The following is a 23805-nucleotide window of genomic DNA, read 5'->3' as shown; positions in this document are numbered from 1 at the left end:
TTGACTCTTACTGAGTGTAAAGACACACAGATCTCTCCTGTTAATGTTAAGAAGTGACTCAGATGAGGATGTTCACTGACATCTTCTAAGCTTTGCTTTTGTAGCTATTCAGGGGGGAGAAGAGAGAAGCAATCTCCGCTTGTTGGGAGAACTCCTTCAATTAGAACTTTAGAATCAAAGGCTAACCTTGGATCAATTTTGCTGGGTTGAGGACAGGGTGGCACAGGACTTTGGCTAGACCTGAGATTGTGCCAGTGAAATGTCAGCCAACCGTGACAGATAAGATTGTTCCTTCACTCAATAGGGAGCAATCAAACTTCAGGTCAAGGAAATATCAGTAATCTAGAAAGATAAAATACACTGGGGAGACAGGAAACTAGGGACAGTGTCTCTTCACTCTCCTCCAGCTGCAACTTCTATCACTTCCCTGGAAACTAAGTCAAACACACTCCCAGTGTCATTCCTCCTGAGCAAGCCATCAGATCCTACTTTCTCTAAACATTCAGTCCCTTCAAACGTCTTGAAAATACAGACTACAACTTTATAAGTGGATCTGACATCCATTATTTGACATGTGATCTTTTCAATACTTCTGCCAGCTACAGTGATTCTTCATGTCAAAAAATATTGATATTATTATTAAAAGTATTTAATAGAGAGAAAACTAAGACTCATTACATAGGGAGAAAACTATGACACATCATAATGAGCCATGTATTTACAGATCACCACCAAAAGTCTTTAATGTGAATCTCCCAGATACAAACCATGTCATCTTATTTGGGAGCACAGCACGTTGTAGATATTCCTGCAGTTGAAATAATACTCAAAATTCATAACAATGAAAGTAATCTATAGTAACTGAAAAGTGAAAGCTCAGTCATACAGTCACTTCTGATTTCAGATTAGGGTCTGCTTTTATTAGAAGGCAGAGATCAACCTTGAGACTTACCTACTAAGCAGGGAGCTTCAACTCGGAACACAGGTAGAAGTGAAACATACAGTTGGGAAACTGAAAGCCTTGGTCACTTATCACTTGTAGGGCACCATTTTAGGAACATTGGTGTCTTTTTAAATTCATATGAAGAACTCAGCTCTGCTGGTTTGTATCTTTTTTTTTATTTATTTACTGTAGTCTGGATGTTGATACCAAGTATGAGAAACCCTTTTTTATCCACATTTATCTAAGTCATGGTATCATTGGACATACTGTGGTCGTGCAGGGTCAATGTATGCCATAAGTTCTGGTGAGAAACCAGACCAAGATGTAGATGGGAACTTACTGTTGTCATAAACATAGTAGGAATATAATGACAAATTCTGCTTTTAATTGTGTCCAGGAGCCTTCAGTGACATTTCACAGGGATAATCGAATTTGGCCTTGAGCAATTTGCTTTTAGGTTTGCTTTTAGGGATCTTAAAGATCATCTAGTTTCAACACCCTTGCCATAGGCAGGGATGCCACTCCCTATATCAGGTTGCTCAGGGTGCCATCTAACCTGGTCTTGAACACCTCCAGGGACTGGTCAACGGATACATTGCTAAAATTATCTCATCAGATACATTGCTAAACCTCTTTCCATTCAGTTCTGGCTCTCCACTTTCCCTTCATACTCTCTTTAGACTGGTCCCTCCTTTCAACTTTTAAAAAACACTGGTTACATCCATTCATTCTCTTTGTCATTATTTCTTATGTAATCAACCCTGCAGCAGTAGCATAGCAAACAATAAAGCCAGGCAGTGTAAGAAGGGAAGGCGATTTCATTTTAAAATAAAACTCACACCCTCATATCTACATATTCACAAAGCACCTGGATGTGCGTGCCCAAGTAGTCTGTGCAAAATTCAGGTGACAAGACTCCTGAACCCAGGAGGTCTCGCTAGGACTCCTTGTGACAACACAGAGAAAAAGGGACACCAGTTATTAAGTTCTCAGCAAGAACAGGCTCACTCGAGCAGGCCAGGCACCTGGGGAGAGCTGTAAGGACTAACCCTGATTGGATTCTTTATTTTATCCTCTAGTTTAAATGTGAAAACTGCATAAAATCAGGAGCAGGTATGATTACATAATTACAGAATTGCCAACAGAGCTGTAACAGTGCCAGCTGGGAGCAGAAGCTGTAATTCCCCTTGCAGGAAAAATGCTGAACACCACACATTTATATCCTTTCGTAACTTACTTCAACTCTGGACTTTGCTGGCACCAATGGTCTACAGGCTGATTTCCTAGCAGCAACATTACTTAACCTAAAGGTACTGTTAAATGCATTTTATTCACCTACAAGTGGCATTTCTTCTCTTCGACTGCCAGAGGTGGTATGTTGTTTTGTTTGGAATTGTTTTTTCTTGGAATTCCTCCCCAAGGCATTCTCCCTAGAGATCCCTAAGTCATTGGCATCTCCCTCCTTGAGACTCACCCTGTGACGATTCCTTTCATCCTCACTCCTCATTCATATGCAGTCTTCTTACTACTTTATAATTATAAAGCAAACCACGGTGCAGTCTTCCTTCTCCTCTCCAATATGGGCTTCTTAGACTGTTAGCATTGCTCCATGGCACAACTAAGCCAACTCTTCCCCTAAACCAGCTGGTGAAGCAAGAAATTAGATCAGAGTCCAAGAGTAACAGCTAGTTCAAGGTAGCAGGAAAGATCTTCTCAGATGTTACTGCAGTAGGTAACAGAACACATGAACCAATTCTGACTACAGATATTAAACACACACCACAAACCTACTAAAGAACTTCAGTGCTTGCAGAGATGGTTTTTCCATTCTGTCGAGGTTTACATCCGGGCTTAAGGCTTTTTTTAAGTAAGTTTTTCAAAGTCAAGCAGCATTAGAACCAACTATAGGTATTGCTACAAAACTACACATCCCTTCTCCCCTCTGCAAAAAAGAACAGTTACCATAATAATAAAGGACCCTTTTGTTCACTATTTCTCTACATCCACCTCCTGTCTTTTTGAGCAGCTCAAGTGGCTTTTTATGAAGGAAGGTACAAATGTGCCATGAAATCCATATAAGTGGGAGGCAATGGTATCACAGCATGTCCAGGTTCTGGAGCAAAACAGCATCAGCTGGTGAGAGACTGAAGTTCAAACTCGGCAATGTGGCAAGCTTTGAAGTCAGAGATCAGGCAGAAAAGGTATGGATAAAAGGTCTGGAAAAGGCACTACGCAAGGTAAAGAGCAGAAAATAAAAGAAAAGTGGCCCAAGATCTTTAAAAAAAAAAATAGCAACACCAAATACAAAACAGGTAGACATTAAAGAAGAGGCAGCAGTAAATATTTCTTAGAGACCTAAAGACTTGTATTACAGAGTGGACTGGGTGCATGCTTGCTGAGAGTACAAGTTTTTTTGACTACAAAATTGTCCACAACTCCCCGGAGAAAAAGGGTGAGCTTTCAGTTAGCATAAAAAAAGAGATGATGAAGAGATCAAAATGCCAAGTGAGACCATCCCCACCTGGACACCACCAAAATCCTGCAACACTTCTGGATCAAGTACTTCTTATCATCCTTTTGAAAACGGATGCATAAACACATTACCAACATATTTATTATTATAGAAATTTGTCAGCAAAATAAAATTTAAAAAAGTTTGACAGAAAGAGTCAGCAATGCATTCGAAGCACTGACTCAAACTGGTGCTTTTGTATCGTGTCACTGTGAAATTCAGAACATGCACATGTATTTATCCACGTGAGACACAAAATTCCCATTGACTCAAATTTATCCAAGGCTGGACTAGAAAGATGCACAGAATAATCTCAGGCAGATTTCCGAAGGACATGTCCCTGTGACACAGGACACACCCGCTACTAACACAAACTTAGAAACTATTATAGGCAGGACAGATCAGATTTCTATATGCCCATGGACTAAAACGACTTAGCACAAACTACAGGAAAAGAATTACTTCTAAGCCCTCCTGTGTAACAACTCTAAGTTAGACCAGAAGCAGAAGTTTCCTGGAAGAACACAAGGCCAGGTTTAAGTTGAGTGGGTTCTGTTATAGCAGCAATTTTTTATCAAGAGTTAATTGCTCTACACAGAAAATCACAGCACTTCTGAATGGGCACTTCTGGCCCTCCTGTCCTACAGCTTCTTTGTGCCTTCAGCCATTACCACCTGTTAGCTGAGAATGCTGAACAGCAAGCAGCTTTCAAGGAGGCTGTTAGGAAAGGGAAAACATGAGTCTTTTAAAACTGAAAGCATGTTTACCAGGGTCTCCCCCAAACAGTCCAAAACCTTCAGAAATCCACTTTAAAAAAGTTACTTAAAATGGTGTCTTTCAAAACAAGAGGATAAGTCTAGTAATTGAGTTTTGCAGTGCCAAATAGCGATTTCAAAAGATTTATTTATTTTTAAAGTACAGAATGGAGCACATGCATAAGACTTGGTCCTCTCCCCAAACACAAGGCACACTCACTGTTCTGAAGGAAGATCATGCATTTAGCAGCACTGTTCATTCAAAGAGATGAGTTTTAAATCAGTTAAGAATGACAGCTAATAGGGAAGAAGAACACATTTTAGATTTCTAAACACTATTTCTAGTTTCTACTGCTTGGCACTACATCACACCTACAGTAATATATCAATTGCAAGCAACATGATTATGCTGGGGGCTGCGCATGATATACAATGCCACATCAGAATAAAAAAATATACTCTATTGTAATTTTACATTACAAAAAATTCCAAATTGAGAAGACAGACTTTCACAAAAAAAATCACAGAAACTAGGCAGGCTGAGAAATGCAACCATTTGACAAATCATGCATGCACAGACAAGTGCTGTGCTGAGGTCTCAAGAGCTGCATAGACTGAAATGCTGTTACTGAGGACTGATGTTACCAAAAGAGCTTTCAAAACCAAGTATTCAAGTGATGACTGCTAAATTTTGTTGTCTAACTAGTCTTACGCTGATTTGCAGTCTTAGATTTTGGTTCTACAGGAAGCTTCCATACCCATTACTAGAACACAAAGTCTGAGAAGCAAAGATTAGGCCCCAAGTTTTGTTCTTTTGATATGAGTTTATTTTATAAGAGTATTTGGGACTGAACAGGTTAACTACAAAAACATCAGCTGGTATTTTTCTCCTCACCTACAAAAACGGCTAATAGAAAAGCTTTCAAAGAATTTTAGCTGACACCAAAACATGTGACAGAAAAAAAAGGGTCAATAAAGGTTCCCTGCGACACAGTCTTAGCTGAGAAGCAACACAGAATTCTGACTTGATTCAACTGCTTCAGGAGATACAAGATCCATCATCTCAGCAGCCTGCAGTTAGATTATTTTCTAACTAGTTAGATGATCTTTCAAACGTATCACTCCAGTTCACCCCCAAACACAGGGACTGTATGAATAAGGTCCCTGCCTATCGTAGCAGCCAGGATGAGATTGAACTTGTTATTAATATTTTCTGTTCATTCTTCAATACACAATTTCTTTGTGCCATTAAAAAAATATTTACAGTTCAGTCTTGTCCTCTTATTATTACCAAAGCCTGTGTCAAGGATCCAGACCGGTTTCGTGTTCTTCAGTTTCATCAGGCAGTTCTTCAGCAGAAGCACCACACATATTGTCCTGGTTTTCTGCAGGCTGATTTAGCTCATCGGGTTCCCCAGTTGCAATCTGAGTTGTTTCTTCTTCTTCTTCTTCCTCAACTTCCCCATCATCCTCTACATCCATCTCAAACACCCTCACGTGGCGGAGATTTGAACTTAGCTACAGAGACATTAAGAAGTTTCTGTTAATAAATAAATAAGTAAAAGCACCAATACTATCTTAATTGTCAGCCAATAGCTTTGAAAATAGCCTTTATCTTTGAAATGGAGGTACCTAGGGAATTAGCAACTTTTTATTGCTCTACAGGCTGAAATGTAAAGCAAGCAGATTTATTAACTTCTGTTAAAGCTTTTCCATGTTGTTCTATGAGACAAGTATGACTGTATCCTGACACACTTACAGCAGATCATGAGAAAACAATCTATTAGTTTAAAAAAAAAATAAATAAAAGTTTTGATAACTCTTAAATTACCACTCTCTTCAGTCATAGTACATATTCTTTAATAGTTTACAGGCTTGTTCAAGGATACTGCACTTACCACACAAGACACTTTTCTAATGCCATTTACAGAAACATACTGAGCTTTCATATTCTCCAGCACTCTCCACTGATTCTCCAAGAAGACAGTACATGTGGGTATCTCACCACTCCGGTCATCCAGCCTGTACATAGCAAGGAAAGAAACCAAACCCAGCACATAAGAAACAACTGCAGTTCAAAGAAAAACCTCCAGTTTCTTATGTCTAAGTTTCATCATGTCATATGCAACAAGATGAGCATTTGAAACCACCATAATGCTTCTAAAGATACTCTAGATAGGGGACCCAACTGTGGAGACACAGCATGTTCAAGTGAGATAAACACATTACCAGAAGGTGAGAAGTGTAAAGTCTGACCTTCCCACAAGAAACAGCTACAGCAGGAGGATGAGGGTGGTTTTCTGTAAAACCTCTCCTCTCCAAGAAGAGTTGTTTCTGAACACAGTCCTGGATGCCTCTCCTGACACAGAAGTTGGGCCTCCATGGCCTTTCAAAGATGCATCACTACAGTTCACCCCCACTCACAGGGACTCTATGAAGATAAACTCTGCCTATTACAGCAGCCAGGATTAGTTTGAACTTGCTCTTAATGTTTTCTGTTCATTCTTTAATACACACTATCTTTGTGGCTTAAAAAAAATATTAACAGGTCAGTATGGTTCTTTATTTTGAGGCAGAAATGCATCTTAAGCAAATCACCAGAGAAAAATACGAAGAAAAAAGTAAAAGCAAGGGAGACACAGCAACTAAGAGACTGGATTTACTACTTGAACTACATTGGTCTTTGTGTGTGTGTGTGTTCACTTCTCCAGGTGCTCTCTTCTCCCTGTGACAATGCAGAGAGAGGTACCAATTCTGATGTTTCAAGGGTAAGCTGACAGTGTTTCTAAGGGTGACTACAAGGGGAAAGATGAAGAAATACCTGTGTATCCTTATTACAAGACAGAAGTATTTGAGCAAATATGCCAAAAACACCCTAAATTGAAGTATCCTGACCAGCAAAGTTAGCATCTTTTAAAGAAAGGACGATTTCTGATTCTACATGGTGCCTTCAGTTGATTCTTGCATTTCATGACAGCTAAGTACATGGGTAGTATCAGTCTCAAAAAAGCAAAAACAGTCCCCAAAACCCACAAAACAGTTTAGGAAGCTTCCATCTCGCCATCCTACTCTCCCTGGTACAAAAAGAGTATGTCTTTACAATATTTACACACACACAAAGCATGAGTAACTGTACACAATTAGAACATTTTCTTAATTTGCTTTTCAGTTCTGCATTTTCAGATTTGCTCTAAGTTTTTCAGTACCTTTCCGTAGAATCCCAGATGAATTTCCTATCTTGGTCCTCATCTGTGTATACTGAGGATAAGGGTAGCTGAGCCAAGATTCTCTCCTTTCCCTCTTGTTCCACATTTTCTTTCAGAACTACAGTTACGGTTTCATCATCATAAAAGTGAGCATCCAAACAACTGTAGCATCTACAGGAAAATAATTTAGAAAGCATCAAGGAATAAAAGGGAATACAGAACTAACATATTTTAAGGTTGAACAGCATTTATGTTAAAAAGTATTCAGTAGTTAACAGTGAGCTTTGCTGTAAAAAAGGTCAGTTGTGCAGCTGTGCAGTTGTGTGCACTGAAAGCCATAACTGTGGTAGACTCCTGCATCATGCAGGAAAAATGATTCTGAAGGTAAAAAAAAAAAAAGCAACTCACAAAAAAAAACTTACTAGTAATCTTCACATTTCAGATGAAATGTGAAAAACAGTAAATATAAACACCAAAGAAAATTTAGAAACACAATTGAAGGTACTGAGGGCAATCACATCTAGCCTTTCGACATGATAAGGACGAACTTAGTCTGCCATATGCCTTCTAAGATGGCTACATTCAGGCATATCAATTCTTATCTTACTTCAAGAATATCACAGATAAAAGCAATAGATATTTCCAGCTAGCTTTTGCACATGTGCTAAAGCTCTAGTTTTCAACTGCAAAACTAAAATTTACTTGACCTTGAGATGAAGTGCAAAATAAGACTCCCACAACCCTGCAGCTTCATGCACCTGTGCCATTTCTTACAATTTGACTCACCCAGGTGCATTAACTTAGACGTTAATTTAATGCAAAATAAATAGCAGAAAACATGATCTTTAATTCAGCAATCTGCAATTCTGGAAGAAAAATCAAATATACTGACCTGGAGTCTGAGCTCTCATTTATACTGTTGTTCAAGATGTTTCCAAACTCTACTGCAAGAATCCCGTTACTGACAGACCTAGAACAACAGTTAATTATCTTGGTGACTAATTCTTTTCCATTCATGGAGAATCCAAAATCTGTAACTGTGGTACAAAATGATGTAAGCCTATCTAAGCTTAGCACAATACATGGCTACATGCCAAAATGACATAACTGGTGGTTGGGAACCTTTAAATTCTTCTGCTCCTCAGGAAAACATGACTAATGGAGTCAAATGGAAAACTGCATCTGGCTTATGGGATACAGTTCTTCTTTGTTGAACTCCTGGTTCAATTATCCTAGTCTCAGGTTTGTTAAGTTACTTGTTACTCTACAGAAAAAGAGTTTGGATTGTTTTAGGTATCAATGAGAGAGGACATATAAGTCACACCACCGGGCAGTAATTTTGTCATCAGCAGCTCTCAACTGGGAACACAAAAGATAGTTTCAATATGTGCTTTCCCTAGTAGTAAAACTACTTTAAAAATTCCTACCTCATCACAGTTTATTGTGTCCTCAAATTAAATGACACAGATTATAAAAATGAGTATTTTACAAAGAGGAGTAGTTTTTCTTGTTTTTTAAACCCAGCTCGTTTCAGCCATCCCACTGACAGAATGCAGCTTAAACAGTTGTATCAGTACAACTAGGCAGTGACAAACTGCATTGTGGACACAGAAACTCCTGAAGGTACACAAATCTACACTCCAAAGAGATAAATTCTATTTGATGCATCCATTTTTCCTAAAAGTATTAAACTGCAGGCTGCAAGGGGTTAATCAAAGGCAAAGCAACACTGGAAGTAGGATTATCCACAATTTTTCGGAAGTTTGCAGATAAAAGTAACTCTGTGCAGAGAAAAACTAAGCAAGTCTGATATTTTTCCTTAGCCTAGAACCATCTTGGGTCTTGTGATTAGATTTTCTGAGTTTAGCACAACACAAATTCCTGCAGCACTTCCTAATGTACTCTTCATTTTCTCTAGTATAAAAGAAAGACTGTATTCATGCCACTCATTCCATCTTTTTAAAGAGATCCAAATTGTAACTGTCTCTGTACACATGTGCCAAAGCTCACAAGCCACTTTTCCCCTCTTTTTGTCTTACCTGGAAGTGTCAGTATGTCTCCTCAAAATGTGTATTTTAGAAATAGAATTTTCTAGTATGGTGAAGAGGACATAATGTATATTGGATGTTTTGTCATTCCACCTGCAATGAAGGGGAAGAAATGAAAATTTAAATTAAGTTCTAATAACTGGTAAACTACACAGAATGAGGAATAGCAGCATACTTACAGAAATGGTAGTTTAAATAATTGAGGTGTGGAATCTTCACTGAAAAGGAAAAACCAAAACAGTTTACAAAATGCTACTCATGCATGAGCTTTAATTGCACATATCTTTAGTCTCTTTTAGTACAGAAATACCTTTGTGAAATTTTGTAGAGAGACAAGCAGACTGCTTGACGCACTGACCTTCCAATTACATCCTAACAAATATAAGAAAAATAGGCCATAAAATACAGGCAGTTATTCAAAATTATAGAGGTTTTTAAGACAAAAAAACCCTCAACCAACTAACCAAAAACCCCTGAGTACACCTGAAAGAGAAATCCACCAATATTATGCTGGAATAAACATTCCTAATGCAAACAATACTGTCACTTTATACACTTGTTTCACATTTCTTCATAATATTAGACTAATGTATTGCCAACTAACATCGTTACTTGGTACACAGCACATACACCAAGATAATTAAGATTAAAACCAGATCCCAATAATGTGGGAACAGAAGATGTGAAACAAGAAATCCCCTGCTGTGCTCTCCCCAGTGAAAGGCTTGAGACATGCCAGCAGTGAAGTTAGACTACGTCCAAGTTGTAGGCACTCAAAGATTAAAGCATCAGGCCTTGCTAAGTGTAACTACTACCTTCAGTTGACCACTATCCCTAAAAAAAGGTTACCATTTATAAAAACTGAACTTACTGCTGGCTTTTGTAAACACTGATCAATGATCCCTTCCATTTGCCTCTTGACAAAATGCAGTGATTTCTCAGGATAGTAGGGAAACAGAAGTGGGCTTTCTGTAAACAAATAAAGAAAGTTAATTTAAAAAATACTTGTACCTCTATAAAAACATATTACACCATTATTAAAGTTACAAACTGAAGTAAGTCCAGTGAAGAGTCAGTAAGATGGTCACAGGGCTAGAGCACAAACTTTACAAGAAGCAGCTGAGGGGGCTGGGTTTGTTCAGCCTAGAGATGCAATTGCTAAGACGGAACCACAGATTGGTCTCTTCAGCTGCCTCAATGATAAGCTGCAGAAGAAATGATTTTCAAAGCTGCACACAGGGAAAGAAGAAAATATAAGGTCATAAGCCCCAGCAAGGAAAATTCCAGTCAGATATAAGGAAAAAAGTTTTCACAAGGATGGTTAGTCTAAGCATGGAGCAGGGTGCCTAGAGAAGGTGGGGTCTCTATCCTTGCAGACATACAGGACTTGACTGCACAAACCTTGAATAACACAGTTTCTCTTCAAAATTAGCCCTGCTTTGGTTGAATTAGATGATAGCCTAAATTACTCCCTGATTATAAATTTTAACTCAAGTAACTCACTGGATTACAATATGAAACTAGACAAACAACTGAGAAATGAAGGTCTGCCTGCCCCTTCCACTTTTCCTCGCAGCTCATTCAAAACTGCAAAGATAGAACAGCATTTACCCAAGAGCTATAAAGCAGTTGTCATAAAATATCTTGTAAAAGCAAAACAATTTCCATACTTTTTGTAGTAGCTATGATTTGGTTTCTATAGGACTGATTCCTTCTTATGAAATGAACTACTCTGTAAGAAGACATTTTGCTTTTGAGATATAACTCCTTACTTATTTATAGCCTGTTTCTTTTCCAGTATTTAGCTGGAAAAAATAATAAAAAACTATATCAACCAACAAAGCAATATAAAACACCATGGAAGGGTAGAAAGTGTCAACAACAGAAGCATTACTTGTCCTAAAATCCTATAAATATCTCAATACTTGCCAAATTAATACCAACAAAAGCACTTACAAACCATCACAAATCTTGCGTAGTAACAGAAATGACCAGTCATCTACATATCTAAAGCATCAAACATATTTTTAAAGTATATCTAAAAATACATTTTCCAAATACTATTTTCCAAAAAAAAAAAAGCTATCATTTCCTCCCTTTTTATTGAATTAAATAGGCAGAAAAAGGCGACCGTGGCAGATCCTATTACACAGCTTATGCTGTCAAGGTTTTACAGTCTATGGTTTCTAAAGGCAAACAAGAATCATTTCCACCATCAGCTCATTAGTTTCTTACTTCTTTTTCACCACTAATAAACAAAATAATCTCAGACCCCAGTGAAAACGAACAAGTTTGGACACTTCACCCAGGTACAACCTAAGCGTAACTATTATTTTCTTGAATTGGAATTAAGATATTCTAAAATAGACATCTTCTAGGATTCCTTCCAAGTCAACACTTCCTAGAAAATGGTAATAAATTGGATAAGCCACTACCTAAAACCCGCATAAAATAACAAGGCTTGTTTATTTTATTCTACTCAGATGAAGACCAATGATTAGCACTGCAGAAGTAACTTGTAAGCATGAAAAAAGGATTACTCTTCTAAATTTCTTACATTCTATGTATATCTTCGATTCACTTTTATTTTTTATGAAAGCAGATTACCTTTCAGATGAGTACTATTTTTAAGGAAGTTAAACCACTGGTTTCCCTCTGTATTAGGTGGTGATACAAGGTCATCATCTTCATCTTTCAAGTACTAGAAAAGAGACAGACATTTTTAAGACTGTAATTGAAGAATAAAGAACATTAGAATTCACCTCCAACATTGCCCCCAGCAAGTGTTAGACGCTCCCTGCTAAATTAACATGCCATAGTCTTAAAACTAAATATTCCACCCCTCCTAGAAACAGTAAGAAAAATCAACTACTGCCTAAGATCACATGGTGATATTTCCATATGAAAATAATTTAAATCAAGTCTGATTTAAAATGTTTTGAAATCCAGTGATAAATGCCATAAAGACAACACACACATTTCAGTTTTACTGAAGCTGGCTTTTACAGTTTCACTGCTGCTGGCTGCAAAGAAGTTTTGCCGTTTTCCTAAAAACACAACATGTGTAAGGTGAAACTGTAAGGCACGTTTTTAAACACTACTTTTCTTAATAATAGGGAGAAGCAAATAAAATGTTCTCTTTTACCATCATTGATATGTCCAACACAGACCAAAGGGCTAGGGAAGAAAAGGGGACACAGCTTAAAAAGCTTCTCCATCTAAGAATTTTCTCATTTATTCTTTTTGCATCTATTCCTTAGCTCTTTACCTGGCCAACTCTCTCCACATTGAAATATTTTCCTTTACGATTGTAAAGTTCTGGTGCCTGAAAAAATAATGCAAACAAACCTATTATTTAAACACAAAGTTAATAAGAAGTAGTGAACAAAAAGATGATTGAATTATTTTTTATAAGATTTTTCAATCAGTTCTTGGCAACAAAAATACAGTCAGATGCTGTACTTTGAAAACCAGCATCACTTACCTCATTGAAGTGTTCAGTAAGAAAATCGGCAACAAATGTGATATCTTTTTGAGTCATCTAAAAGGAAAAAAACCAAACCCAAAAACAGTGAGAAAAGTAAAGGGTAAAAAATACACTTCCATGAAAACAGAACACATGTTCTATAGGCTGCACAAACACAGTTCCCTCAGCCTGTTCTCACAGGGCAAGTGCTCCAGCCTCCAACCTGCCTGGGAGCCCACTGCTGAACTCAGCCCAGTCAGTTTTGTACAGGAGGGCCCCAAGCTGGAGCAATTGGACAAGTGCTAAATAAATAAGGACAGTAACTACTTCCCTTGACCTCCTGGCCATGCTCTTGTTAGTACAGCCCTTGTTACCCCCGGCCACCTTTGCTGCCAGGGCACACCGCTGGCTCACACCCAGCTTATACCCTCTGACATTCACAGATCATCTCAGCAGAGCTGACATCTTCCCAGCCAGCTGAGGCCCAGCTGAGCAATAGCAGGGGGTTACCCCTCCCCAGGACAGAACCTTGCATTTATACTTGCTGAACTGTGGGAGGTCCCCACCCCACCAGCCTATCTATTTCCCTCTGGAAGGCACCTCTGCCCTCAAGCAAGGGCACCGTGATGGTGGCTGCAAATCCAATGCAGGCATATTCCATCTCCTCTACCAGGGCACTGGTAAAGATGTTAAAACCCCATTCTGGTCAATTTAGTCATTTAGGGCATACAAATAGCTGCTATACACAGAGGCCTTGCATTCACATACAGTGCACTAAAAACAGCAGTATTAACAAAGAAAACAGAAAAAACAATTCATGCAGGACAGCGTATTAGTGTGAATCTAAAGGCATCAACTTTCTCAAAAAAATAACACAGACACTACCTTTTTAAGTTTTGGAATAGAACAAAACCAAACCTTTAATTCTGCTTTCCAGTTGAGCAGAATACAGAGACTACATCAGCATTTATCAGAAAATGTTACTCCTACCTTGTTCAGCTCTGGAAGGACATGATCTTCTGACATCCTCAACATCGCTGAGGGAAAAATTATATTCTTATTGTATTAATACTGTTTTCCTAATATTCTTAATTTCTCATGTCTATGTAACAAGAGATTGCCATTAAAATAGATTAATTCATCAGAAGCAAGAGTCTGGAATGAAGAATTACAAATTGAGACTGAAATTAAGCCTCACTAGTCCCACTAGTTTACAATACAAATCTTGTAGAATTTTTATCTTTAATCTTTTCCAACTGCATTCTACCCTGAGATGAAATTATTATAAAAAGAGTTCATAAGAATTTATTCATGTATCTACTAAGAGTAGTAAAATGGGTATATATAAAATACATGAATACTGTCATGCCCAGAATCATGCATTTGAAGAGAACTACACAGAAGTAATTTTAAATCAGCAAGGCTTGGATAAAATTCTCTGTTTAGTTTCAAAACAAGCAAATAACAGCGAACATAACACAAAACTCTGATAGTTCTGCTTTCTGCAATTTTTAAAATTAGAATTACTATATTCCTGCTAGTAACTGCTAACAATGCATTTCTGGTGCTTTTACAGTATCTGGTAAGACCACTTAGGTTCTGTAAAGTAGTCAGTAAAGTTACAAACTTATTCATAATCACTTCAGAAAAACAAGCAGGCTAAAATACAGCATTCTGCACTTCCTTCTAACATTTTCTCTGCAGCTACTCAGACACAATTGAAGGTGGCTACCAAGTGCATCTAGACATTCAGAGATTGTTTACTTCTGTGTAGAACCTTACAGCTACCCAGGCTGTCACAGGAAAAAAGAGCAATTAACAGAGTAAAGGAGAATTAGACTATACTTCAGATTTGGTGTAAACTAAATAAAGTCCTTTATTTTCGCCAAGTTGAGACCAGCAAATTGCTCATGAAGCAGAAAACAGTTTGGAGCAACACTGCAGGTCAAGTATGTACAATACCCACTCCACACAATAAGTTCAACCAAGAACTATCAAGTTTATGATTTATGTGTTTAATAGTATAATTACTCGTCTCATCAACTGTATACTTTCAGATGTCCAGAAATTTCCTATGATAGAAATAAATAGATGGTTATAACTAAGACTGGTCCGATTACCTGCCAACATTTCGATGCTTACAGTATAAAACAGACACTGGGTGATTACTACGCCATCAAGCTTACCAACATACAGCCACCGAAAAAATGCCTTGAAGTTTTTCATACTACTGTCGATAACTCTGAGCAAGAAACAACAAAAGAAATTACAAGACCTAAATGTCACAAGCTGCTCCAGGCTTAAGTCCCATCTTTACTACAGAAAGGCCTACAAGCACTATCAGTTTTTTTAAAAACGCCCAGTGCAACCTTTCAAGTAAGACTATTCCTGCAGTGAGATAAGATCAAAGCCCACCACCAACAGAGGAGCCTCGTTCTTTCAACCTCCTCTATTCCCAGCCACATGCAGCCCCTTCAATACAAAACTCATAGGAATGTTTTCTAATCTCTCCAGACTTTATACTTACTGAAGTAGCTCATTTGCCTTCAGGATGAAAGAACCAACAGCAGTAATAGCCTCTGCAAAAGAAGCTAGCCATTATTATTAAGCTTTCAAAAGTGAAATCTGATCAGGTAAGTAGCAGACACTACTGCACCTTCAATTCCAGATGCATCTAATCCCAAAGACTCGTATTTTTGTTTCCATAAAGCCATTCCTTTCAATTCACTCAAGTGGTATAACAGAGCCTCAGAGCCACTAGGAGAGAAGAGGAAAGAAGTATAATCTTTTAGTCATCCTTTGGAAATTCACGACTTTGCTGTGTGCTAATGATAATAGCAGGATAATGCTTTATCATTTACTGTGCAAAGTGCATATATAATATGCCATTTAATCTATGATTCATTCAACATTCTGTGACTTACCTCTGCAAATGACTTATGACTAACTTCTGTATACTGGAATAGGAAGACTCTATGGACTGACCAAGTTTTTTTAAACCCTGTTAACAAAAAAATACAAGCATACAATAATTTTTTGTTAACTTACCAGAAGAAAGATTAAAATACATTGAAAGAGATTGTTTTAGTATGTTTTAAAAAGTATTAACATACCTTTACTGTCAGCTGGTTCATTAGTAACGCCTGAAGTTCCAGACTGAAGAAGGTGGGGAAGAGAACCAAATATGCATTTACTTTGTGTTTCTACATCAAGTGCAAATGCATACTCAGATAAAACAACAGTAACTACCTTGCTTTGCCCCATAACAACAGCTGCATAAACTCATCCTGAACAGAAGTGGTTGTATTCTTTTCCTGTCAGTTAAAATGATTGAAAGATTGGTGAAGAGATTAAATCCAGGTTACCAAATTATCTCACAAACACTTCGACTGAAGTATATCAGAGAACCCACCCATATCCTTGAATGTTGAAATCAGACTGCTGAGCACTGAAAATTTTATAGTATTTTAAGCTTTTTCAATTGTATTACCCGATAAAAATTCTAAGCAGTTTATCAGCACCAAAAATCTATTTTAAAAAAATAAATCATATTATTCAATTAACTTCTTGCCATGGGCAATGAATACAAAATTTAAGTAAATCTAAGACCATCTTAATCATGGATATTATACAAGCTCCACTGAACTAATCAGTAATCAGTTTAACAATGAATAAAGTACAAAGAGCACAACCTTAAACAGAAACCAACTGATAACAGCCGGGCAAGTTGAAAGCCTCACTTTTTAATATCTCAGAATAAATAAAACAAAGAAGTATCACAATACAATCATGTTTGATTGTACTCATGCATCTTCAGCATCAGAGCACCTGACACACAACAGCTTCCAGGTTGTCTCTGAACTTAGAGACTGTCAGCTGGAGAGATCATGCTTAAACATTAAGATATGCATTACATTAACATGGAAAACAGAATTACTTCAAAAGTTTTTCCAAAAGAATGGTTAATCCCACAGTACCTGTACAAACTTTGTGAGCCGTGAGTCCATCTGCATCAGTATTTCTTCCCATGCTTCACACATGCACGTCAATGACAACTTTATATACTGTAATACAGAAAGAGACATTAGTATTATTTCCTTTCTCCCCTCAATCATCACACTCAATAACTGAATGCTACAATACAAAGGGAAGAGATACTGTAGATCTTATGTAAAATTTATTATCAAATTCCAAGTTAGAGCTTTACATTTACTTAAAACCAACTTAAGCATCCTACTAGAAAACATTTGATTTTACTTGCATTAAGAATATCGAAGCCTGTAAGAACTATGATATTAAAAGGACAGAGTAACATGACTGTACCTGTAACAGAGTTGAAATGTGAGTAAACTTCCGGGCCATTCGAGTTACCTCAGGTAAGTAACTTGATAATAGACTAGTGTCCAACTATAACAAATGAAACAAGCAACAGTTAACAGATGATTTGCCTTTTAAAAAATTCTAGATTACAGAAATTAAAAAACAGATTGAAAGGACCCACCGAAAAACTGTCAGCTTTCATTCCCTTTAAGTTGATTTTAAGAGGAAAAGAGATGTAATTCAAAGAAGCAATAAATATTTTTAATTCATCTATAAAAACTCCTGATAAGGTTTCTCATTCTGGAGTTCTAACAGAATAGTTTTAAGGATGACTGTTCTAGATAGATGGGATAATGAAAAGCATTGCTGTTATGCCTTTGTGTGTTGAATGAAGAAAATTTGAATAACTAACTGTAATTGAATAAATTAATGTTATTTTAAGAGTAGGATTTTAAATAATGCCTCAGATCATCACCGTCACTCTTATGAGTGAAACCATGTTAACATCATAAATCTAAAAGCTAAACTGGGATAAATTTCAGAAAAGCTCAAAATAATACTTTGCGGGGTTTTTTGCAAACAATGGAAAAGCAATAAAGCTACCCGAACACAATTTAAAAAGCAGTTTTATTTTTAAAGAACATTTTAAGATTACTTTACTTGCCTGGAAATATGTTATCTCTGCTTCACTGTCTGAAGAGTCTCGTATCTCTGTAATAACTGACAGTGATTTCAAATCACTAGACAAACACAGTCCACGACAAGAACCTGCCACCTGAGGGATTCCAGTTTAAAAGTTAATAAAATACTGTATTTCCTCTAAGATGCACTTACTGCTCTAACACACTGACGTACAAAGATGATTGCAGTCAACAACATATAAAGACAAAGGGTAATTCTCAGCTACTACTCAGGAACAAAACTGCTCTTTTTATTGTGAATTAACACTGAACTTTGCTTCATGTGAAACAAGATGTTAAATTTTTCAGTTAAAATGTCTTTTCATCAATAACCAATAACCCAATTAACTAGTTTCTTTAAAATTCAGTAACCCACTCTCACTTGTGCATAAGCACACATATGTATATTTCCACTCAATTTAGCTGAAGTTTGGTATTTTATGAAGAAAAAATATGGAAAGGAATGGAACATACCCCATTTACTGTAGCAATCTTGAACATTCCATATGCATAAATCTCAATAAATCCTGAGCTGCCACCAAGGACAAGAGCATTAAGCCTATTAAAATAGAACAGTGTGTTGATAAGCATACTGAAATTCAAATGCATGCAGATGTAGTTCTTAACACTTATATACCAGCCCTTTAATAAATGTTCCTCTAACAAATCACTGCACAAAAGGAAACACTGTGCTACTGTCTATGATCCAAGAAATCTAAAGCAAACAAAAAATTAGCTTGGATTTTATTGATAAAACCTGCCTTCTAACTTTTACAGTAAGAGTATCAATTACGGCATTAAGTGAGAGAATAGGGAAAAATAGCACAATTTAGTCACAGAGTCCTTTTTCACTAACTTTATACCTTCCAGAAGAAAAAAGTAACAAGCTACAGTCCACCTACCAATACAGGTTACAAAGAACTCTTACAAAGCTATTTTGAGTTTATCCTAACTACAGGCAGAGTAAGTTGGCCACAGTCACTCAGTGGCTCCTCAACAAAACCTCAAAGGAAATAAGCATTTGAAATGAATGCAGCAGCAATAACAGCCACAGAAGTAACAGCATCAGAAACAGAAACCCAGAAATACCAGAAAATTAACTGCAATTTCTGCCTCTTACACACCTAAATATGTTGAAGCAGAATGTTTCAAGAAACATTCTGTCTGAAGACAGAACTTGGCAATCACAGTATCTGAAAAACGTTTGGTTTGATTAATTAAATGTATGAAGGGAGCACAGAATCCACAAAGCTCCTACACCACAGACAGCCACATCTCTCTCTCAAGCAAGGAAATTCTACCGTAAGAAGAGGCATCAAGTCTTAAAAAAGAAAAACTCATGATAGACAGAGATGTAAATTTTGATTTAAGGAGGATGAGTCTCAGTGGTAAGACTGTAAGGAACAGCAAAAGCCACTGGAAAACAAGGCACAGACATTAAGTGCCCTCCTCAAAACAGCACCACAGTCACTGCACAAAGCCAGTCTCAGTCTGCTAAACTACACTTCCTCCAGCTGCTCCTGGTGTGTGTCCTAATAACAGATGTTTATTGTAAAGCAACACTAATACAGCTGATTTCAGAGCTAATGTTAAGTTTAGCTTTATCACACTCATATAAACCCCCAGGAATTCCCTGTCTATAACAAGCATCCACAAATGTCTCCAAGACCAGCTTCAGTAACATAAAATAGCCTTCAAATGCATGTCAGGGAATCTTCTAAGAAAAAGAAGATATGGCACCAACAGCAGTTGCTGATCAAGTGCCTTATAATCTCTCTAAACTGAGGGGAGACTTCTTTTTTAACATATTCTTTGAACTTCATCTTTGTACATGAAAAAAAAAGACATTCCATATAATTTCTCCAGGACCCTTAAAAACAATTATTAATAACTTCAAAGTAAATGCGCTTATTTTATACTTTTGAAAACCCAAAGAAACAAACAAAAAAACCCCTCAACCAACAACAATGCACAGATGGATTTTACCTGACATCACCCAGAAGCTTCATAATCTCATCTGACTTTTCCTCACTGAAAATACAAACCACGTAATTAGGGCTTATGTAGCTTGTCTCAATACCAGAAAACAAAACAAAACAAGAAAATAGAGAGCTATAAAATGACAGTTTCTTACCTGAAAATTTTTGCAGTGGTACTGTAACTGAAAACAAAATAATTACCATCAATAACAATGTTTGGACATCTGTAGAGCACTAAAGATGAAGAACTGAAACAACGATAACAAATGGCAAATAGCATCTTCTCAAGCTTACTAGTGTAACACTTACTTTTTTGGTAGGGCTGGTAATTTAGGTAAAAGAAGGTTTGATTCATCCTCAGCATTGTAAAAGGAAGTGAGAACACTGAAAAAGAAGCAACACTGTCTTTACTACCCAAGCTGTAAAAATGAGAAGAGGCTTTCTTTTTAACTTCAAAGTTAGAGCATATACTCAATAAATCATGTATATCAGAGCTACAAATATCAGTGGGTAATCCCTTATGGGACTTTTAATAATTTAACAAGTGATCGAATTAATAAAAGAACTCAAAAATTTTTTTATTATTTTCACTGAAAAAACTTTGTGTCTGCTGTCTTGGAGGTTTGCCACCAAAATCCTTCATCATCTCTAATGCAGTTACTGACAGAAGATTTCTGTTTAAACTCTGCAGTACAATCTACCCACACCTCAAAACTGCTAAAGGCACATTGTGGTGATAAGAACATTAACATACAATACTTAATATCACACTGTAGCCATGCCAGAAGGATGAGACCTCCCCACAAAGAGCTAAGCCTATCCCCATCAAGAGAAGAATGTTAGAGTGATTTAAGATGCAGTTATTTGCATGCTATTTTAAGATTGGTGTTTTCTGGAGGTAGGGGGGAAAATCCCCAAGTCAGGCTTACAACACCTCCCTCTTTTAAATAAATGTTTTATTTAATTAATTTCTTGCACTGCAATAAGGTGCACATCAGAGGTTTCTGTAAGACCACAGAAGTAGGGATCATGATGTCCTCCAGCTCACAAGTGCTGCTGAGAATTGTTTAATCCCACAGAGCTCATGGTCACTAGTGACAATCTGACTTCCTGAACAACAGAATTGCCAATGGGATTGGATGTAACACCAAAGACACACCATGAAAGACGTAAACATCAAACTAAAGATCTTGAAAACACAGGTGAAGAAATATTTCAATATAATTATTCTAACAAAATAGAGGAACATAACATTACTACAATTAGTTAAATGAATTCATTGGTATTGACGTAAACTGTATCAGAAGTCAGGCTGTACAAACTACCACTAGATGAAGCAGCTCTCAAGATTATGTTACACATTACATTTCAGCATGAAGAACCATAAGATTAAGGTATCAGCACTAAAAATAAGCATATGGAAAGTGTCTATCCTAAAAAAATAAAAAAAAAACAGGAAAATTTTAGCCGAGTGGTGAAAAAATGCAACAGCTATGGAATTTTGTACTATTTTATATAACTGCTTCCAACACACTTAGTATAAATTATTAATAAGGTGGGCACTACATAGCCTGTAATTTACTTCTAGAGTTTTTCAGACTCACCTGCTTTCCTCAGTTACTTCCATCCAATGCATGTATGTAATAGACAACTCCACAGAGAAGGAGTGCAAGCTTTCAGGTTTTTCTACATCACACAGAATAATCCGCTTGGTATCAGCAAGGCCAAAAGCCAAAACTAGAGGAAGAAAAATACAATGTATAAATAACCAATGTGCAAAACTCTGTATTTTACACTGACCTAGAAAACAATGTGCTTTCAAAGCCAATTACTGGACAGTTTTCTTGGTCTGTTTACAGTCCTTTCAAACTCTCATTTGAAACCTACTTATTAAAGTTTGAACTCCTGTCATGTTTTAGGTGGTAAATTTAAGGCAAAGGCCTGATTTCATAATTATTTACCTGGATGTTAAACTGAACATGCTTATAACACTTCTAACTACAGTTCCGATAAAGTAGAGGCTTCCAATCTTGCAAATTTGAGGCCAATATTATACATAAAGATTGTCCATCAGAAAGGTTTGGGTTTTATCACAACAGAAGTTAGGACTTACTGAGCAACTTTTGCATCACTTTCTTCCTAACTGTCTTCACCCCTAACAGCATATGGCAAGCACAGGTTTCTGTACTTATTTCCTTGTAATCACAGGTAACCAGCCTAAAAAGAAGTTTCTTAAACTCCTCAGATGCCATCAGAAAACAATGTAGGTAGTTTTTGTCCACATCATGAAAGAAGATTGTTCTCATTCTCCCACCTCGAATGAATCAAAAATTAACTAATTTCCAGCACAAGTCTATTAAGATACTAATTTCAACATTATTTCTGTTGATAAAGGTGTTTCTTTCTCTGGTCTATTACGAGAGCAATTTTTGCCTCTGAAGTTTTGCCTCTGCCAAATAAACTGAGCTCTTCAATCAATCCTGATTAGACAGCCAGCTTCTTTCTCTTCCAATAAACTTTGCAGTTCATACAAAAATATTCTGCTTAGTTAGGAGGTTGAAGTTTTGCTATACCCTGAAAAGCAGTATTTTAGATGTAAATCTGTCTTGCAAATCTTTCTTGCAGCTGCATTCAAAAGTGTTAATCTCTCTATTACTGTGAATGAACCTACATAAAATTAAGCCATCCTCCTCTTCAAACACAGTTAACTTGAAAATCTCCTTCATAGATAAAAGCTATCATCACCACGACATTCATGATTTCCCGTGGGATTTTTATTGTACCATGTCACCTTGTATACTTGACATTACTTTTGCCATCTGGTCTCCAAGCAAGAGCGGTCACTTCTTTTCCTGTATTTTCATTTGGAGGCAAACTCCACACTCGTTGAAAGTTTGCAAGCCGATGAAGTAAAACCTACCAAGCAAATAAATACACTGAAGACAAACTTAAACCACATTCCCCCATTAACACCACTCTGTAATTCACTTCAAGATGCACTTTTTTAACCAGTTTTTAATAACTCGTGTTTCAAATACCACCTACTCCTCTAGCAGATGATTCACTATGTTCTTTTAGAAGGCAGCCCACTGTTTACAGCACTACAGAGAAATAAGCTGAGCCTTGAACAAGGATAGAAGCCAGTAACAACTGCCTCTCCAGCAGACAGCCCGAAAGCACAACAGTCTTGTCTTCATGCACGACCACATGCAGAAAAAAAATACTTGACCATAGATTTAAAAACGAAATTTCACGCGCTTTAAAATCCCACAAATGCAGGCAAGGAGCGCATCACGAGTGCATTTGTTTGGAAATTAGACTGTAAAAAGGGAAGGGGCACTAAGAATTTAGCAGCTGGATTTAAAAAGACCCCTGCTGTTCCTAAATGCTTGGCCAGGCTTACAGGAATGATGCCACAAGCAGCAGCACAGGTATCTGGCCTGCAGGGAGAGGCAGGGCCCTCCTTCCGGCGGCAGCCGCTGTTCCCTCGGGCCCCGCACTCACCTCCCCCGCCCGGTTGGCCAGGGCGATGAGGTCCCTTTTGGGGGACCAGCACATGAACACGACCTCCTGAGGCAGCTGCTTCTCGCCCACCTGCCTGAAGGCGGGCATGGCTGCGGGGCTCCGAGAGCTCCCCCGGGTCCTTCCCGCCCGCCGCTCTCGCTTCCGGGGGCGGCGCCGAGCCCGGGCGGGCGCAGGGGGCGGGTCAGGCTCCTCCTGCTCCGCCCTCTCAGTAAGCTTACTAAATACCTTTTTTTTCCTAGCCTCTTTTCCATTTGGAGAAAAATTTTTTAAAAACCCAAAACCATTTCTCTGAGAGGAGTGTAACTAACAGAGCTTTGTTTCCCAAGAATTTTACCTTTCTGTCACCTACCCTCACTTTCTCCCTTGCCCCA

At 37.5% G+C, this 23805-nt stretch overlaps 1 protein-coding gene across 3 annotated transcripts; it reads right to left on the bottom strand.

The window, feature by feature from the left end:
- Positions 1–4340: 4340 nt before the first annotated feature.
- Positions 4341–23567, bottom strand: ANAPC4 (anaphase promoting complex subunit 4). 3 transcript variants are annotated; one of them, XM_027642998.1, is made up of 28 exons: positions 23414–23567; positions 22720–22825; positions 21514–21646; positions 20219–20293; positions 20065–20091; positions 19917–19961; positions 18405–18489; positions 17915–18025; positions 17254–17337; positions 16908–16994; positions 16180–16244; positions 16044–16086; positions 15855–15931; positions 15587–15687; positions 15458–15509; positions 15117–15172; positions 13921–13967; positions 12949–13005; positions 12733–12789; positions 12072–12165; positions 10336–10433; positions 9775–9836; positions 9644–9682; positions 9456–9557; positions 8309–8386; positions 7417–7587; positions 6109–6232; positions 4341–5728 (listed from the first exon to the last, which is right to left on the bottom strand). In XM_027642998.1, exons 1-28 carry the CDS (start codon positions 23519–23521, stop codon positions 5513–5515), a joined length of 2400 nt encoding a protein of 799 aa, XP_027498799.1. In that variant the 5' UTR covers positions 23522–23567; the 3' UTR covers positions 4341–5512. The 3 variants fall into 3 exon arrangements, with proteins under 3 accessions (XP_027498799.1, XP_027498801.1, XP_027498800.1); XM_027643000.1 differs by lacking the exon at positions 23414–23567 and having other exon boundaries at positions 22693–22793; XM_027642999.1 differs by lacking the exons at positions 22720–22825; positions 23414–23567 and adding an exon at positions 22581–22673.
- Between the last annotated feature and the right edge of the window lie 238 nt (positions 23568–23805).

Source organism: Corapipo altera, unplaced genomic scaffold, assembly GCF_003945725.1.
Source record: "Corapipo altera isolate COAL_440 unplaced genomic scaffold, ASM394572v1 22, whole genome shotgun sequence".
NCBI lineage: Eukaryota > Metazoa > Chordata > Aves > Passeriformes > Pipridae > Corapipo > Corapipo altera.
The sequence above is the reverse complement of the archived record's forward strand: the minus strand, read 5'-3'. Positions and strand labels throughout refer to the sequence as shown.